This window comes from Pterocles gutturalis, unplaced genomic scaffold (genome assembly GCF_000699245.1).
Source record: "Pterocles gutturalis isolate BGI_N339 unplaced genomic scaffold, ASM69924v1 scaffold8818, whole genome shotgun sequence".
NCBI lineage: Eukaryota > Metazoa > Chordata > Aves > Pterocliformes > Pteroclidae > Pterocles > Pterocles gutturalis.
This window is the reverse complement of record NW_010123018.1, coordinates 17,053-37,211: the sequence shown is the minus strand read 5'-3', so window position 1 is coordinate 37,211 and position 20,159 is coordinate 17,053. Positions and strand designations below refer to the sequence as shown.

Sequence of the window (20,159 nt, the reverse complement as noted above, 5' to 3'; positions counted from 1 at the left end):
ATTATGGGATTATTTTTTTTTTTTTAAGGTACTCTGTTTTCTGTCAGAAGCTCAAGATTTTTTTTTGTTTCAAGAGCTCTGCTCGCCAGAGATTTGCGTAATTAAATGCACGCTTGCGGTGGCATTGCGCCAGTTTGTTTGGGTGGTTTGTTTTGGCAGCATCAGCAGTGCATGGGTGAAGTTCTGCTGGGGGACTTGTCTGGAGGAGTCACTGGTGGTCCAGATTAGCCGTGGGTTTAGGAAGGGGGTGGAGGCTGGAGGGGGATTATTCCCTCCAGTGCGCAGTCATCACATCAATATGATCATTTGGGTGTTAGCTTTGTAGAAGTACTTTTTTTGTTAATTCTCTCTTCATAAAAATACAAGCACGTAAGCTGCTGCCAGCAGAAACCTATCGACTGGGAGTAATTGTGGTTTTTAGAAAGGATCTTGCAGGAAACTTGGAAAATGTGAACTTTTTGATTCCATACACCAAGCGATTGGAATTGAGGGAAAGGGGAATAATCTCTGTGGTCAGAAATGCAGCTGTTAGGTTCATACCTTAAAAGTCAAACTGGCACAATCAGTCATATTCTTCCTAGAGAGGCAGTTGTACCAAAAAAGCACGTAAGCTATGGCGAATCCAGTCTAATCATGGGAGACAGAGAAACTGGAAGAACTTGCCTTTTCAAAGAGGAATTGAGCTTAGCCATAAAATGATTTTTTAAATTTTTATTTCGTTTTCTCACCCTTGTGGTGGAATGCCTCATTGTTATCAGGGAGAAGGCAGAGTACTCTGTAATGAGACGCAGAGTCAGCAACTTTGAACAATTCATTTATTTTTGCTTGGATTCTTCTCCCAGGGCATTACTGTCTACCTACTCTCTGTAAGGTTGGCCTGTGCGTGTGTGGAAGGTGATTATTAAATTCTGCACTATGCTCTCCTGAGGTCACTGGGGTTGCACAAATGTGGCTGAAAGAAGGGTTTGCCCCCCCCTTACTTGTAAGTCCTGTCCCACTTTTATATTTCTTGAAATAGATCCCAAAGGACTCGCATCCCTTACTATACCTACTACTGTCCCTTTTTTCTCCATGACTCCCCTGGCACATGGACCCACCAAAAGGCTCCTGGAGGTTAATGGTTACGTCTCCTTGTTACTGTGCAAGCGCACATCCTCACCTCGCAATAAGCATCACATAAATCGAAACAGACAACCTTCGTCTGAAGGGGAGATAGGTTACCATGTGCAGCTGACGTTTGGTAACCCGTTAGCGCGTCCAAGCCCAAAGAGCGTGATGCCTACCCATGGTCTGTCATATTGCAGGGAATGAACTATTTGGAGGAGCGTCGCCTGGTGCACCGTGACCTTGCTGCCAGGAACGTCCTTGTTAAGACTCCTCAACACGTGAAAATCACGGACTTTGGGCTGGCAAAGCTGCTGGGAGCCGACGAGAAGGAGTATCACGCCGAGGGCGGCAAGGTAAAGTGCATTGCAGAATGAACCGCTGCGCATTCGTCGATGTTTGTGCGTGCGCACGAACCTTAACACAGGGGGAAAAAAAAAAAAAAAAAGAGAGAATGGGTTTTTCAAAGCGCTCAGCTGCCGTCTCAGTGTGCTGCCTTTGAAGCCTGTGGGAGTCCTCTGAAATCAGCCGAAGCAGCGTCAGGCCAGTGGGACTGCAGTGGGAGCGGAGGTAGCAGAGCGATGAATGCTTTTGAAATTCCCACCCAGAATGTCTGGGAAAAAGCATTAAAAGATTATTAAAAAAACATTAAAAAAAAAAATCACGGCTGAATTAATCAGTGTAGCCAACACCAATAACACTGCGCAGTTTATGAAGAGAAAGGGAATGCTGTGTATTTATAGCAGAAGAAAGACCTGTCAGACTTGGTTCAACACGCCTTCGCGTTGTACTACGTGCTGATGGAGGGAATGTGTCCTGCTGAGAAATTAAAGAGAAGCTGCTTGCAAATCTTGTGGAGACCATAAACAGAAACCATATGAGCGCAGATCAGTCTTTGTCATACAGCCTGAGATTGGATTTGTGGCCTGTGATGATAGGAGAAGGTTCAAAAAAAGATAGTAATTTGACAGTTAAAAATATTGTAAAATTAATTTGTAAGAGGTATTTCTAATATGCCTAATATTTCATGAGTTCCCAGGTTCAACATAATAAATGAAAATAATAATAAGGGACTTTAAAGTTGCCTGCTTTACCACTCAGATGGTTGTGGTGTTTGCTGGTTGGGGTTTTTTCCCTTCTGCAACCAAACTATTGGTTTAAAAACACCACCTGGTGGTAAATATTGCTGATAAATTTTGAGTCAGCCTCTTAAGGCTTCTTTGTGAATTTTCCTAGGTTCCTATTAAATGGATGGCCTTGGAGTCAATTTTACATCGTATTTACACTCATCAAAGTGATGTCTGGAGTTACGGTGAGTCTAAACCCCAGTTATAGTTATTGCAAATGGGTTGGAAAGTTGCAGGATGGGCTAGTGGCTCTACACAAAGCTTTTTGGTTCCTGTTATGAGAACATTAAGAGATTAAACATCAACAATGGGCCCAAATCACCTATTCAATAAAGTAAAATTCCCATGAAATCGCATGCTAGTGAGGGGTAAGAAGTTTTTGCAGAATATGCTTTCAGATGATGAGCCCTCCCCTGACAGGGGGTGTGCAGGTAGGTTCTGCTCCATTTGCTGAAGTTCTGCTGATGCTTTTTTTCAGCAACTTCACATGAAATACAACTGGGCTGACAATAATTCCATGTAACACAGAGGGAGGACTTAAAACCTTTGGGCACGCTGGCAGTTAGTGTCAATCAGTGTAACTGCTGTGGCCTAAAATGTTTGTGCTGTCCTGGTGTTGAGAGGACAACACTAAAGGGAAAGCAAAGTGATAACATCCTTAGAGAATTCGTTTTCTATTTGGCACAGTTCATAAGCCAGCTTGAAAGAAAGAGGAGCAGAAAGGATACTTTTCAAAGCAACTTATTGCACAATTTCCACTCCATGGGCTCTTATAGTCCTGGAAAATATTTAATGCAGATGGTCAGATCCTGTGTCCTTTTCGAAAAAGTACAGCCTTTGGTGCTCTTAATCCATTTATGTATCTTGGCATCCAAAATCTTGTTTTGTATCCTAAGCTACCAGACAATCACAACAGCTACATCACAAGAGTATGTGGTACGTCAGCAACCGGCACTGAGGCAACTGGTTTACACATATTTCAAAAACTGCTCTTGCTTGTCTCCAGAGAGATTGTTTTCAAACAAATTACAACTTCAATTTTTAAAACCACTTGCTGAGTTGGAGTCAGGAGGCAGTGACCTGCATCTCCTTTCTCTGGGGCTGGGAAGTTTGTGGGATGTTCGACACTGAGATACTAGCTGAAGGAAAGCCGGATGATTTCAACCTGTTTTATTAATTTGTCTCTCTTTAAAATCATGGCAGAAAATGTTTTTCCTGGGTGGGGCTGTGGCAACGCAGTACCTCCAGGAAAGCCCTCTCTGCTCATCGCTTCTCTGTGCCCAGGGCAAGCGCCTGGGCCCCCAGTAAAGCTTCTCTCATGGTCTTTTCTTCCCACCCTGCAGGTGTGACAGTTTGGGAGCTAATGACATTTGGGTCCAAGCCGTATGATGGGATCCCCGCCAGTGAAATTTCCTCTGTCTTGGAGAAGGGCGAGCGTTTGCCCCAGCCCCCCATCTGTACCATCGATGTGTACATGATCATGGTCAAATGTGAGTTCACATTTGTTGGGTGCTCACCCAAGTTGAATAAGTAGCACAATTGCCTTCGTTATGTCGCATTTGTATCTGCTGTGTTCTTGGCGATTGCACAGAAATAGGGTTATGTGAAAAGAGTGGTGACACCAGCGTGTGTTCCTGCACCCTGAGCTGTAGCTAGGAGCATGGGGTATGGTTTCATTAGTCACTAATTCATTAGTCACTAATTAGTCAACTAATATTTTTTTCACCCTTCACACTACCGGCTGATATTGTCAATTATTTTAAAGTGATATTGTCAGGCAGTATAAACGAGCATAACACCAGTCACTTTACTTGATATTCTAGTTTTATATGTCTAGAAAATAAAATTAACACTGCCTTCTCCCTCAGGCTCCCCCTTAGTTCAGTAATATGCCTCCCCCCACAGTCGTGCACATGGGTTATGTCCTCCTTTTACTAAAGGAGCGCTGGGAGCACAGGCACCACCATAATGGCAGATGCACGTGAGCATCCAGAGTTGCTCATCCGATTTCCTCCTAATTTTTGTTTTGGGTGGCTCCTTTCTGGCATACAGCTGTTGCTGTAAAGTAGCACAGGAGCTGGGGGGGCTCTGAAGCACTTTTTTGGTCATTGTTAGGGCTAAATGAACCCCAGAGCCCTTTGCCATCTATATCAGCTGCTAAAATGTCTGATTATTGCCTTGCTTCCCGTGCATGTCTAGATCATGAGTGCCACATCCCTGCTTGCTGCCAGTAGCATCTGTGAGGATGCTGATGAGAAGCCCACTAGGTGGCATTTAAGACCTTCTCACTGGTGCAAAATGGAGCTGTTCCTGAAACAGGAGCCACGCTGCCGCGAACACCCTGTAGTGCAGCACTTTTGGGGAGTCCTGGAGTGCCCCAGCATTGTTTTGTCAGGACAAGGCACTGCCCAGGGAGAGCCCGATCCTGTTCTCACCAGAGCGAGCTGGAACGGGATCCAGCTGCGTGCACTTAGCCTGGGAGGTGCCCAGACCCAAACGCAGTGTCCTGGAAACTTCTCGTCGGTGATGCTGAACCCTGCCGACACCTCAGCCCTGTCACCATCTCCGCGTGCAGCAGTCATGTCCCAGGGCTTTGAAAGCTCTGCACCAGAGCATGTCCTTAGGGGCTGAGCCATTGCAGCGCTCAGCAGCTCCATCCGTTTGCCTTCCTTTAGAAAGTAGGCGTTTTTCCAGGCACCTAATCAGGTACCTGTTGCTTTTTAAAACACCACCATCAGTGGAGCATCCCCATCCCTTTTCATACCGTTATGCTGAATTTAAGACTATGAGGATCTGGGCTTTGAGCCTTCCTTCTGCCACAAGACTCAGTTGCACATTTATCACTGCTCTGATCATCCCGTGTTTGCAGGCTACAGCATAGACCCTGTCGAAGCCATGCCATTTTGTCTAACGAAATTCAGGATTTCCAGTCATCTCTTTTATAAGCATAGAGTATCGACTGAAATGTTCAAAGTTATTGCACAACAGTTTTTAGGTTTTTTTTTTTTAATTTAAGAAGCAGTATTTAAACATGTGCAACTCAGAGGTCAGTTCAGAAATAGTAGATGCTACTTCTGCAACAGCAGCAAACTCCCAGATGCTCCACTCTGTCTGAAAGCAAAAAAGATTTCTGTTTGGATTAGCATGGGTTCTTACTTCTAGCGTGGTAAAAGATCACTGGCAATGATGAGATTTTGTCTAATGGATATTTCTGATGTCATATTACTTCATTTCTCCATTACTATAGATAAGCTGTTTCTTATGAGTTCCTCCAGATACACCAAGCTTGACCTTTATTATTTTTAATTTTGAACACAAGAGTCTCTCCATCAGCTCATCTGTTAGTTGATAACAGAAAGTGTGGGTTTCCTAAGTAATCTCACGTTAAACCACCAGTATCTATATTCAAAATCTCTTTTAGCGTTGATCCACACTAAGCTGTAGGACTGGCCTTTGTTAAAGTCCATTTACTAATTCAATACATCCCCAGCGAGGATGTTTTGAATTTTAGAAGACATCTGGTACAGAGGGTAGCCTCTGCTGTAGGCTTCCCAGGCTTTCACAAAGCAGTGCAGGGGGGACTGGATGGTCAGATCACTGCACATCTGCAGGCTTTTACTACCTCCTTCATTCTTCCCCAAACTGCCAAGAGGTGCATTTTAAATGCTGAAATTCACAGCAGTACCTGGTGAATGAACTTTTTGTTGTGGTCCCTTAGGGGTAAATCCTTAACAGCACAATGGTGATGTTCTTTTCACTGTTACGTTTTATTTTAAGCTCTGTGTTTGATCTCCAAAACAACTTGATTTGTGCGTTGCTTTCCCTGTCACCCCTTCAGGCTGGATGATCGATGCAGACAGCCGTCCCAAATTTCGTGAACTGATAGCGGAGTTCTCTAAGATGGCCCGTGACCCCCCACGCTATCTCGTCATACAGGTACTAAACCCAATGGCAGGAAGATGTCTGATGGGCATTTCATACGGGGTGCAAAATGATTGGTAATGCATATGAAAACATAGGATATGGATAATTTAAGGCCAGATTTACTGTTGCTTTCCAGGTCTTAACACATTCATCTAGAACCACAAACAGAATTTCAAGACCAGTCACTATTTCCTTAGTACTGGTCCCAGTTTCAGACCAGTAACAGTCCATACTGCACTCCTGAGAGGAAAACAGAGTTTGATCCTCTTCAAAATGCAGATATTTTGCAGCAGCATAGACAGAGATTGCAGGTCCAAATTCCCCTAAACTCTAGGTAAATTTGGCTAAACATCTTGGACCTCTTGCTAAATTAGTTTGTCAGGGGTGGGGATAACGAGGGCTTGAAGGGGGGTCTGTGAATCCTCTCTCACACTGACTTGTCGTACAGGGAGACGATAGGATGCACCTGCCAAGCCCTACAGACTCCAAGTTTTACCGCACCCTGATGGAAGAGGAGGACATGGAAGATATAGTGGACGCAGATGAGTATCTTGTGCCACACCAGGGCTTCTTCAACAGCCCCTCAACATCCCGCACTCCTCTCCTGAGCTCATTGGTATGAAACTTTTCCCCTGTAGAAACAGGACAAGCAAGTTTGAGTGAACTGCTTCTCATAATGTCTGTGTTTTCTCCCTCTCTCTTTTTAAAGAGTGCTACTAGCAACAATTCTGCTACAACCTGCATTGACAGAAACGGGGTAAGTGGGATGACCTTTAAAAAAGGAGCAACCTCTCCTATGTGGATCAACTTCTACAAAACAGTCCCTTTAATATTGATTTTCTCTACTTCAAACCTAGCAGGGGCACCCTGTGAGGGAAGACAGCTTTGTTCAGAGATACAGCTCAGACCCAACGGGCGCTTTCTTGGAGGACAGCATAGATGACAGCTTCCTGCCAGCCCCAGGTGAATACTTCTCCCACATCTCCATCCCACAGCCAGCCATTCACAAGCCATTTGGGTGGGAATATAATTGTTGTCCTTCCTTTTCTGTAGAAAGGAAGCAATCCAAATGCTTCCTACCTTTTTTTTTTTTTTTGCTCGGTAAATGGGAGTGGAAACATGAGCACGTATCCTTTTCCTACACTTTATCTGGCTGCTTCTGGCTGTTTCTCATTTCAGTTCCTTCACCAGCCAGGTTCCTCATGTTTGCCATGTGTGCCATCTGGCTGGGGAGTTTGCGTGTGTGGTGATATGTTTAAAGCTTTCTACTTGGGAAAATATCCTCTAAAAACCATGTTTCGCTGCTTAAACGATTTCAGCAATACACACAGCTTTCTGGCAGTCTCACTGCTTTCAGATGTTGATGCATAGAAGGCAGCTCACAATTGCAGATGGACTTACAGTGTAGGCGGTCAGAGAGCGAGCCAGCCAGCCCCAAGGGAGCTGGTGCTGGGTTATGTAGTCACGACGCTTTGTGCCCTTAAAAAATCCCCACCAACCCTTCCAAGAATACACCAAAGCTAAAAAGGGTGAAAGACCCTGTAAGGGATGGCATTTAAATGAAACGTGGAGTCTGTTGCTGCCAGTCCTATATTTTCTAGGCATTTTCCTCGTGTCTAAACAATTTTTTTCTGGGGAAACAGCTTCTGGCAGCAAAGCTCCCTGACTGCTATCTCAGAACTGTATCTGGGACATAGCCACCCACATGTCACTAAAATCAGCAGCAGCTATCTCACTCTCTCATGGTCCAAGACATCTTTCTGCTCTTTTGCAGACTGAATTCCTGAAGGTGAACTTCAGGGCAGCACATTTAGTGCCAGGGCAAGGCAGTCCCTGCCTTTGGCTCTCTTCTGCTTGGGGAAGTTCAGTGAGTGCTTAGGGACATGGGTTAGTGGGTTAGGTGGTGTTGGGTTGATGGTTGGACTTGATGATCCTTGAGGTCTTTTCCAACCTTAATGATTCTGTGATTCTATGAGATGCTGTGTGTGAAGAGCAAGTGGCAACTGGGTTGAAACTGCACATCGGGTGATGCAAATACCTGCATTAGTTACATGTCCTTGTTTTCATTCTTTCTCATATTTATTTATTTATTTTCTATTCCAGAGTATGTAAACCAGTTGGTGCCCAAGAAAGCATCTGGCTCAGCAGTCCAGAATCCAATCTACAACAACTTCTCTCTCACGGCAAACTCAAAGGTCCCCACAGACTCCAGCTACCAGAATTCACACAGCACAGCTGTGGACAACCCTGAGTATCTCAACACCAACCAGTCTCCGCTGGCCAAGACGGTCTTTGAGAGCTCTCCATACTGGATCCAGGCGGGCAACCACCAAATAAATCTGGACAATCCTGACTACCAGCAGGACTTCTTACCGAAGGAAACCAAACCTAACGGTCTCTTGAAAGTTCCCGCGGCCGAGAACCCAGAGTACTTGAGGGTAGCAGCACCAAAAAGTGAATACATTGAAGCCTCGGCATGACCATAGAGAATTTCTTCTTGCAGCGTGGCAAGCCAGGCTCTCAGTGACCCACCTGGCTGCTGCAAGAACGGACTCTTGCTCGGAGCAAATGGCGACCACAATGCATCAATGAGCACACCTTTCCTTTTCAGCACAGGGGCTGAAACTGCGAAGCCTATCCGATGGTAGTTTGGGTCTTTTCTTGCCCATTCCTATGTAATAACTGAAGCCCATAGCCTGCACTTGGATGCATGTTGGAGCATGCATGAAGCGGGAGCTTCCTGGACAGAAGAAATATGGATGCATTCCTTTCATTTTCAAATGGTAGCATGGTAAGAAGCCACTCTGGGATGAACTTGAGAGCTGTACACATTGTACAGTCCAATTCGTTTCTACAGCCTGTATTTTTATAAATGTTTCTAAAAGAATTTTTTGGACCTTTTATAAGATCAGAGGCTTGTACTGCTGGTCTGTTATGTGGTGCTCAGATCACCAGCAAGAAGAAGAAAAAAAAAAAGTTACTAAATACTGTTCCAAAACTCGTGGAACAGAGACAGTTATTCCAAACCACCGAATTTTTACAAATTGGCTCCATATACTGCTTCTTGGCATGAACAGGAGAAGTGCATCTGAGGGATGTATGGAAGATTCTGCCCAGAGCAGTATGGAGTAGATCACTCTGGGGAAAGCTAGCACAAGGAGCAAAATGGCAGGACACATCACCTACTGACCACTACTGCTAAAAACTGATGGGATGGACTCACCTCTAAGTCACCTGTACATGGTTATAAAGTGCTCGCTAGTCTGTTTGCTGATGGTCAAACACAAGACATTTTCTTTCCGATCCCTTATGCAGCTGTCGAGTTGTCAAAATGTCTTTCTTCTTCAACAAAACTGTTAAAGATGTTGCCATAACTGAAAAATGAAGTGTCAAATAATGTTTAACAGACTCTAATTAAATGTCAAGGAAATGCAAATGGTGGCAAATTGGAGCATTCACGAGACAGACTGGAAGAGCTATCCTAAATTAAACTTGACCAGGGCAGGAAACACAGGTAGCTCTAGCCAAGCAGTTTTATTTCCCTTCTTAAAGGGGCTCATAGCAGAAATCATTTTCCCTTATACATTTGGCAAAGAAAAGGGATAGATCAGTGTTATGCTTTACTCCCTTCAAGGCAGAATATTGCCAGTTGCTGTACCACGCTGGGGCTGGTTGCCTGTCCCTTTGGGGGTTACAGATCCTGGCAATGCAGGAGGGGCAGTGAGAGTGAATTAAGGAAAGGAAGAATGATCTAGAGTGATGGAAAATATTCTCTCCCTCTTCTGAAACACAGGGCTGCCTACTGCTTTCTGTTACCAGTATGGAACAGGCAGACAAGGCAAGGCTAAGATTTTAGCTTGATAGTATAAATCAACCACAGCAGCAAAAGCAGATATTCTTTCTAGGGGCCTGTGATACAGAACTTCACATTCTTCAATCATTAACATTTCTTAAGGATTTAGGAGGAGTAAAATGCCTGAAGTGTGAATTTAGTCAGTAATTTAGAAGCATCCCACCAGCAGCTTCGCAGTGCTATTTTAATCAAACCACTAGATGAGAAATCAAAAGCACTTTTGGTGATTTTGGTACAAAGGTCCTTAACTAGTTCAATGTTGGGAACTTGCCGGAGGTAGCACAAGCAGCTGAGTTGCAGAGGAAATGCAGTCTATATTAAGTAGCAAGAAACTGTCAAATTTATGCCACCACTGTGTTTTCAATATACCAGCATGTGTGTCAGTTTGAGTATTGCATCTGGAGTCCAGATTAAGCAGCAAGCCCTCAGAACATTGTTTTTACAGATTTATGGAGGAAAAAAAGGAGAAGAACGATCATGTGAAATGACCCCTTTTACCAATACCATGGTGTAAAATGCGTTGGCAGCTTGTGTGTGCGCAGTAGTTCATCAGCCACACTGCAGTCTACAATAGAGCAGGATATTTGGTCAAAATCCAAAGATTGTCCTGTTTGGAACATTTGTTTCACTGTGACCAAGTGTCCCAGGCACAGCGGTATGGAGGATGCAATGTTTGACTTGGGTTGTATTTAAAACGCTAACCAAAAGTCAGTTCCCACGTCCAATTAGTGGCAGATTTCTCCTTGCATTCCTGAGAGCCAATTTGTTGTGTTGCTCTCACAAGGGTGCAACATGCATGCATGGGCAGCACTGCTTTTCTCCACCCACCACCCTGGGAAGAATGTACACAAAACCAAAAAAAAAAAAAGAAAAAAAAAGATCTTAACAGAAATCACAGATGATTTTCAATTTGCTAAATCTATTACGTTTCCAAGCAGAACACGACAAAGTCACAGAGTGCACGTTCTCTTGCAGAATCTTTCCTACACTATTGCACAAAATAATTTATTGATGTTTTGTGTTAATGTTAGCTGAAACAATCCACTAGGTAGTAGCAATATGTATCACCAGCTTTATGTAGCATGAAAATTATTTAATTGAGGAAAATATGCTTGCCCATAACAATTTAGGAAGGATTCAGTAGTAACTCATTGCTAGAAACAGGGAGATTCATCTAAAAATTAAGCAATGTAAGTTTGAAAGAGCATCCTTTTTTCAATGTATTGTTTTTGATGAGAAAAGTAGGAAAGAGGATGTAGGACCACAAATTCTTGTTCCAAATGTACAGATTGCAGATCGGTGGGATCAGCTATATAGTAGAGTAGTTCTGGTAAACAGGCACCCCGTAAGCCATCATTTATAAATCAGGAGCTCAGTAACGATTCAAAAGCCAGCAAAAAAATAAAAATGGAGCAGCATGCTGTAGTCTGTGGGCAGTGCCTGCAGGGGAAGATACATTAAAAAACCATGATCATTAACCTGCTGAAATGGACTGGTTTTCCCACTGCAGCCCACTGACCATATAACAGCAGTGACCCCCCCCTGAAGATCACAGTTGCTCATAAAAGTGAACACAGTTCAGCAGCATTTCAAGGGACCTTGCTGATGCAGCATTTCATGGAATTCAGGCTACTGAATGGGACATAAAAGTTGTGTTTTTACAAATATTAGGAAAAAAATATATACACTGCATCTTGAGAGCTGACATAAATCAGCATCCAAAAATAACTTGAATGTTCTGCCGTTGTCTCTCAGGACGTGTGGGTAGAAAATGCTGATTCTAAAAACGCAACTGAATAGGGAAATATAGCAGGCCACCGCCACTTTTGAAAGCTAATGGAGTCTTACCAACTGAGGAAAAAAAAATTTCCTTTTTACTGTATTTTTCACAGAAGATAAAATAAAACTACTCACAAGTTAGTGCTTAGCATCTCTTGATCATAAAGCAGCAATTAATATGGAACTGCTTTTGCAAGAATAAGACTTTTAACTACTGCTAAGTATATGAAAATATAAGTTAAGTTGAGTATTCATCCTACTTTGATGTTTTCCAGTGATCGGTGTAGAGTCTCAGTGCACTTGACTTTATTTGGGCCTTGGGTTGTCTTCTGCTGCTGCAAAGGGAGTTGGCTTGGGAAATTTCCTTCATGTTGCAATTGGTCTTGTTGGGTAAATTAATCCAAGAGGCCAGGGGCTTGTTGTTTTTTTTTTTTTTTTTCCAGCTGGCAGGCAACAATGCAGTGAGTTTTCTAGAGAGAGTGGTTGGAAATAGATGGTGATGTCTGGAATGCCTCAGGGCGATGCCCTGTCCCACCAGCATCACTGTCAGATGGCCACACGAAGCTCTGGCATTAGAAAATACAGTCCTGTGGTTTATTGAAAAGGAGGGAGAGTAGTGCCAGGGAAGGGGCACAGCTGGCCAATCCATACCTGAGACAGCTGCTGAATTTGCCCAGGGACATCACTGAGGCCATTGACTGTTCCTGCAGGTATGGGTGGGAATAGGCATGTGGCTCCTCTCCCTGCTACCAGCCTGAAGTGAAGTCTTCTTGCAGAGATTGCTTGTGCGAAAACCAATATATGCAGCATCCGTACCGTGGGGTGAATCTCTTGTCTTCCCTGGGAGATGCAGTGGGGGCTACAACAATGTCACAGGACCCCAAACAGCTTAAAGGGGTCCCATCACAAGGTGTCTGGGGTGTCCTTGGTCTGTCTGGGGGTGCTCCAGGGTGCCAAGGAGAAACTTTGCATTTCTAGACAAGTGCTCATTTTTCAGATTCAGAGTTCAACATCTCCTGTTAGTAAAACCACTGCCTCTCCAAATGAGCAGTTACGGTACTCTGGCTTTTGTTCCACCCCACGTTTCTCTGTGAGAAAACATCCGAATCAGGACAAAGTATGAAAATGCACCCGTGTCCTCCTTCCTGATGGAAACTGTATGCTCATGAAATGTCACACTCTGTGTATAACACTTATCAAGAATGCTTTGTAATGTTTTATCACCACTGGTTCAAATTTTTATATTGGGATCCCACTTTCTAGCTTGCTTTTTGTAAGTGTAAGTCTTTGTTCTGACATCCAACTTTTAAGGAGGCTTTTTAAAATAATAAAAAAAAAAAAAAAGAAAAAAAAAGTTTATACGAAAAGAAAAACACGACACCTTCAAGTAGCTTGTTAAATGGGCTGCGTTAGGACCAAAGATGTAATGTCTCGTTTTCTTGCTTTAAAGGAGTAGGGTATTGCTTACCACTGCCACAGCCTCCCCTCCCAGGGAAAGGCTGCAGATCTCCACTCTTCACTGGGACGGGGCCAGACCTCCACTGAGCCAGGAGGGTGAGGCCTGTCCATAGAGAACCAAACCAAATATCAGGACCAGGTACCGCTTCAGGGCCAAACCTACAACCTCTACTCCATTTCAATTCATTTTCTACTCAACGCAATAGCCAAACAGGGACACAGGCAAGAAAAAAAAAAAAAAAAGGAGGAAATAAATGATGTTTTGGCTCAGTATCAGGAAAAAACACAATGATATGAAGATGAGACATGATGAAACAACTGCTTTTTATGTGAGGAAGTGTGTAGGCAGGCAGTGAGACTTCAAACTGATAACACTTTTTGGTTATCTATTACTTTAATTATGCGGGGGAGCTGAAATCACGGCACTTCCATGAGAGGCTCTACTTTCTGCCACGCGTCCTGCCTCTGTTCAACATCATGTGTTTTGACAGATCGCCTGTCTTACCATGGCTGCGTGGACAGAGAATTGCAGGTCGGTCAGAGGTACTGCATGCAACCCCTCCTTCTGATACCTAGGAGAGAAGGGTGCAGCGAGAGTAGGCTGTACCTTCAGTAGCATCTGATACAAAGGGTTTCTCAAAGGAAAAAATGGATAACTGGAGACCTAGCTGGCAAAAGACAAGCTACTTCTTGCACCACAAAGTTAGCAGGCAAAATGCCTTGAGCCAGGATTCAGGGCAGGTGCTCCACCAGCTTTACACTTGTCCTCTTAGCTGGTGCAGACTGGATGGGTGACAGTGTGGACTTTGGGGTCTCTCTCTGTACCCCTCTCCTTGAAGTCATGGATTTTTCTGATTAGTAAGGTGAAAACCAGAACAACTAACAACTGGACTGGTTGGAAGTTTTGTTGCTATGTAGCTGATACGGTACATCATTTCCAGTCGTGCTGGACTTGAGACACTTCTCCTTACCTCTCACAAGCTCGCTGAAGTGTGTGCATTTGCAACCGCCATCAATGTTACCCTCGGATTTTATGAAAGGGAATAAGTGAAGTAGTGTCTACAATGGTAGGAGACATGGCTCACATACCTAGGTTGCTTTTTCAATCCTCCATTCCTAACATCATTCCCCTTGAAATTAATGGGATGTTTAACTTGATTACACTGAGTATAAAACAAGGCTAATGTTGGGTGATTTTTGAAAATCGCTCGCAATAATCAGAGATCCTATGGATCCATTGCCCATTTTAGGCTGCTTGATTGATGCAATCAACCGAGGATAAGGTATAATGTCTTGGTTTTAAATAAACTGTCAAGCAATATATCCATAGATACGGACAGTACCCTCACAGCAATGTAAAGTTACTCAATTATGAAAGCACTATTTGTACAATAAGAAACTCTTGACTTTTATACGGTTTAATGGTTTATACTGTTAATCAAAGATTGTTTGTATATTGAGCGATAAAAATGAGGTGTATATTATTCTTTTTAATTGTTTTTAATTTTTGGAAAACTTTTATTGTAATATACTGTTGTATTTGGGGGGAAGACAAATCAGTGGCTAGCTTGTATGGTTTGTAACCAGAGAAGAACTCACATTATGAGTTCTTTATTGATGGACTTAGATTTTTTTTTTTTTTGGTAAAAGTTGTCACCTTGGGGATTTATCCAGAGCTTAGTGAAGCTAATAACAGGACCATTTCCTCTCTCCAAGACTCTGTCTCTCTGCATGCACAGTGCTGGATTTTCATAACATGAGCAATAAATACAGCTAACCCTTGTGACCAGTGGAAGTGCAATATGAAAGCCCAGGTGCTGCTTATCAGGGCACTTATAAAAGCTGCTCTTTCGAATTGCATGGCAGGTTCTCACTTCAGTTTTATGGCAGTAGTAGAAGCAGAGTCAAAGCAATCCCTCAAAAGCTCATCCATGTGCCATGCGGCATCTGAAGCCGCACTGCTGGCCGTTTCCAAATTGCATAGTGGTGTTGCAAAGTGAAGACTCAACCAGAGTCACCCTGGTGACTTAAATTGTTGTACTACACTAGGCAGAAAGAGAAATTCTGCTAGAAAAGCCAGGCAAATGAAGCGCCAGGGTCCCCTGAGTATTGGTGTTTAATTATCCAACTGGTGGAACACGTAGCAGTCAAAGATTAAAGGAATTACAGGGTCCCTCAACGTAACAGAGCAAAATACACTGGGTTGGCAAGACAGTACAGAAGAGAGGAGCCAGAACTGTCGGTACACATTTGGCCTGGATAAGTCCCTGGTATCATGATTGGTAAATTAAATCATTTTTGTCTTTATAGATGAACTTTCTACACAGAAAATAATAATAAAAAAAAAAGCCACTACAGCACCTTTCTCATTTTCATCTTTCCATCCAGTCCCTTCCAACACGTAGGCTGCATGTTTTACCAGCTCAACTTATTTTATGCAGAAATGATGTAGTCTTAATCTTCATGTTACTGGTTCTCAGAAATGTCTAATGCGTATTAATGCATGATATTTTTATTTTAATAAAAGTAATTAAATAAATCTTTGCTCTTTTGGCATGTGATTGTTTTTCCCCCTCTTGATCAGCTGGCTTGGGAAGATTCTAAATAAGTTAGTATTAATATTACAAAGAATAATCATTAGTATTAATACTGAGAAGGAAACTGAAACGTACTTTGAACATCCATACTGTGAAGATCAGAAAACAACTTACAGAATAAAAGTCTTTATGAGACAGGAAACTGCTCTTCTCTGTATTTCACAGATAGGATAACAGAGGCAGAGCAATGCTTCTGTACTTTCCCTGGCCAGGTGGGGACACTGAGGGGCATAAACCCCACTGTCAAAGCACTGAAAGAGAGGAACTTAAAATCGGGAATGGTGTAGGTATAGAAAAGCACAGGTATTGGGGAAGGATGAGCATTCAGAAATTCCGCTGAGCTCAGTGCCGCCAACTTCAGATATCTGAAATATAAAAACTGACTAAGGAAACAAGAGCAGAAGACAGCCAAAGAAACCCAGCTGCAGTTTAATGCCCCTATCTGTCTGCACAGGATAGGGTAGGTTAAGGTAAGATAAAGAAAATGGCTATTTAAAGATAGGAGAGGAATAGAAGCCTTTTCCCCATGCTCCATCATTATCAGCGGCAGCAGAGCTAAAGGAGCCTCACCCGTTGGTGCTCCTGAGCTCAACCTGGGAAAGCAACAAAGCCAGCCTCTAGGCAACTAATCTGAGAATTACACCAGGTCACATAAGACATTTCCAAGGCAGCTGATAAAAGAAACAATGTGCTCTGAGGAGGCAGTCAGACCACCTACCACAGCCCCTGGAGCAGACCTCCATGCCTACTGCAGCACTGAAGATGGAAGGGCTCCACCGTGGCTCATTGGGGCAGTCATGTTTCAGTGGTAACTGCTCACAGGTGGCCTTGCTCATTCCTGACCTAAGGCTGGGGACTGGGGCAACCCTTCTGCAGCAGCATTTGACAAGGAGTATTTGTACTAAGCATGAGTCTGGCAATAAATAGAGACCTTGCAGCTAGAACTGCAGAGAAGACAACTCAGCCTCCTTAAAGTTGCATGATGTTTACTATCAGAGATAGGCTCAGCTCCTACGTCACCTGAGTGACCAAGGCCCATGGCAGACCCCCAGGAGGGGTGCCACTGGCATGGCAGGAGCCCAGGGACATATCCTGCTTGGGGTGCTCAGCAGTGTGGCTGGTCTTCCTCCCCGCATCCCTGCCCACAGGAGGAGGTGGCCTGCTTGGAGCCCACCTGTAAATATATAGATGGGGAAGTAAGCCCCCAAGGTCAATTGCTGTTGTTGTTTAGCTGAGAGAGGAGCTGAAATTACAAATTAAATTGTTTTTTGGGAATTGAAATCTCTCTAATAAGCACCATCTGTGTGAAGTTCAACACCAGAGCTCTTGCTGCAGAAAGCCTTTTGCTTTAAAAGCTGTTTGCTTTCTAAAGAGAGCAGAAGGAATGTTATTTAATGCATGTGTTAACTCCAGAGACTGCTACCTTCAGTGAGTTACAGCCTGTAAAACCGAATGAGCTCAGAAATAGTGCGGTTAAGTGTTTGACATCTTTACCCAGTATCACGTGGGTTGGTTTGCACTTTTTTTCCCCCTTTCCTTTTTTTGGGAGAGTTATGGATTGCACTAGTCTTGACTGGACATTGTTACTCTCCAATAGGAGTGAAGAGATGGTTATTCTTGTCTCACATACAGCTTTCCTTTAGGGGTATGTGTACTGGCATCCATTTAACAAGCCAAAAGTACAGCTAATAAGGGTCACAGTTGGCTGTATAGGCTTCCATCTAGCCCTTGGAGCCTGTTAAATCATCAAAAGCAGACGACCCGTGTGTGAGTTCAATGCTTATGGATAAGAAATACAGCAACAAGTGACCTCTACCACAGCCTGTGGAGACTAAGCCATGCTAGGGCAAACCAAGCTGGGCTGGGTATAAGTGGAACTGGGCTGCAGCTCTGGCACGGCACGGTGGTGAGGTCCTCCAGGCACAGCACGAGAGGGGGCAGGCATAGAAAGCATGTGCAGTTATTCGAGATTTCCAAAAGGAAAGCAGGCTGCATAGTCTCTGGTGCCTGTACCTTGGGGCTTGGCACTTAACGCCCAGCCAAGGCTACTGCAATTCCCCTTGCTTCCCAAAGCTGCAGAAGGAAAGCTCATAGTGCCCTTTCCTGGAAGACAAATAAACTGTTCACAACGTACGTAGCTTTAAAATAGGTCTCCCAGCAAACAGAGCAGAAAAAACATGAGCCTGCATAGGCAATTTCTTTTCCAGTCCATTTGGAGTACAGGTTCATGGTACGTTTCATCCAACCGAAGTATGGGCTGCTGCTGGAAAGGGTTGTCTCAATGATCCGATGGAAAATTAATCCTCTCTTTGGCAGTTTAGTTTCAGCAGACTTGCAGTGCAATTGCATGCATGATAGAGCTGATGTCTGACATGGCAACTTGCATTCAAAGTACATGACTGTACCCTTTGGTGACAAGCGTACAAGTGACAAGATAGTAACAAGTGTGACACCCTCTGGCCCTCAGAAGCTCCTATGCATGTTGCTGTGAAGCACTCCATTTCCCCAATGCTCAGTTATTGGGTTTCCTCACGACTTGCAAGAAAAGCAATCTTGTGCAGATGGTGCTGTGAAGAATCTTAAAATAATGCAAATAGGCTGTGTCAGGACAAAGAGATTTAGGTTTGGTCTGTGATCATTGAGCTGCTGGTGGGGAGTAGTCTTTGTCTAGCCTTTCTGTTTCATATGAGGAGGCTCCAGCATAGATTTATCCCACTGCAGCAATAAAAAAGGCTATTTTCAGTGAATGTCAGCTTTGGAAAAGCCACAGTCTTGCCTAATGTGAAGAATGCCTCCATATACTTTTTTTCAAAAATAGTATATTGGTCCCTGGGGCTTACTAATGCAAAATTCTTTCTAGTACTTGTTTTATTGGTTCAGATTCCAATGGAGATCTGCCTAAAAAAAAATCTGGCCACTCTATAGCCATGCTGATACCTCTGCCGAGGAAGACTTTGTCTACTGATGGGATGTCACCCCACCATGGGGCAGGTAGTGGCAAAGTACACCTTCATAGTTACTCGATGGTGAGGCTACCTCCAGTGGGCACTTGAAACCAACACAAAAAGACAGGCAGGCACCAGGCAATTCCTGGAAGAAACATTGATCTATACACGATTAAACAAAATGTGATTAGGCAATAGTTATGACAGGTAGCACTGACCCCAAATTCACCTTTGTAAGCATCCTTGCCAGAGTGCTAATTGCATTGGTTTTTCTAACACTTCCCTTCAATAAAAGCTGGTTCAGACCAATAGGTCACTTCTCCCAGGGGGACACTGCTCATTGGGAAGCTTGAAATCATTATTTAGCCAGGGATGAGCCCATTGAAATGCTGGTAGCTGGGCCAGTTTGGAGGATTTCTACCAGGCTGGTTGCAGAGGGGGAGCCAAGGGCAGGAGGGTGGAGGTGGCCCGTTCAGGTTACCCAGAGTAATCCTGATGAGACCTCCATGGTGGTCCTGGATGCTTCATGGCATGTGACACAAATTTAGCCTCACAAAGACCCTGGGAGGTAAGAAAGCATCTTACACACAGGTAGGGAAGCAAGGAAAAGAAACAAAAACTGGGCTGGTGTGGGATGGCTTGAGGGTGCAAATAGGTGGTGGTGTTGCTGCGCAAAGGGCTGTCAGGATGGAAGAATAACACCTTTCTTATGGACAGAAAAAAAAATTGGAGGAGGGATGAGCTAAGAAGAGATATTTCAGAGGCTTCTTGACTGGCTTGAGAAAACTGGTGTTTTCTTTAAAATAAATCTGCATCAAAATTTGGTCACCACTGTTGAATGTATTAATGCACCTGCCCACCATTTTATGTCCTAAGTCACTAACTAAACCCCTTTGTACACATTGTTATTTTCTTTGGTGACAAGGTTTTGAGCCCTCTGGAGATGTTTTTTGGCAGAATCGGGTGGACTTGCTCTTTGGACGGTCTTTTGGACTTGTTTTCTTCAGTAGAGATGGATGTAGCAAGCAGCATTTTGGGCAGTGCTGCAGGAAGAGAAGGGCCTGTAGGTCCTAGCTGGAAGTGGGGAGGAGAAGCACAGACTGTAGGAAGAAACAGTTCGGAGGAAGTACCTATAGAAGTCAATTTTTGAGCCCATGTTTAAGACTTCAGCTGCGTCAATGACAGCCTTTTATAAGGATCCTTTAACAAAGGGTCAGTGCAATTTCACAAGCATTAGCTCTGTGGCTGAACTACATACAGGCTGCAGACTGTTTAGTGTACGGCATGTTTCTTAGCAAGGTTTCTTAGGTACCCAGCTCCGCTAGGTCCCTTTCAAATCAACCTGTTAGATTTTTGCATGGAAAAGAAGCCC

The 20,159-nt window shown here is 43.8% G+C and overlaps 1 protein-coding gene across 1 annotated transcript in view; it reads left to right on the top strand.

Annotated features, from left to right (window-relative positions):
• The window catches only part of EGFR (epidermal growth factor receptor), a 42,094-nt gene extending 31,859 nt beyond the window's left edge, over nt 1-10,235 (top strand). The window contains exons 20-27 of the mRNA XM_010077738.1: nt 1,305-1,460; nt 2,341-2,416; nt 3,575-3,721; nt 6,070-6,167; nt 6,604-6,771; nt 6,865-6,912; nt 7,013-7,118; nt 8,259-10,235. Of these exons, the coding sequence (XP_010076040.1) occupies nt 1,305-1,460; nt 2,341-2,416; nt 3,575-3,721; nt 6,070-6,167; nt 6,604-6,771; nt 6,865-6,912; nt 7,013-7,118; nt 8,259-8,635 (1,176 nt within the window). The 3' untranslated portion in view covers nt 8,636-10,235. The remainder of the gene's footprint in view (nt 1-1,304; nt 1,461-2,340; nt 2,417-3,574; nt 3,722-6,069; nt 6,168-6,603; nt 6,772-6,864; nt 6,913-7,012; nt 7,119-8,258) is intronic.
• The last annotated feature ends 9,924 nt before the right edge of the window (nt 10,236-20,159 follow it).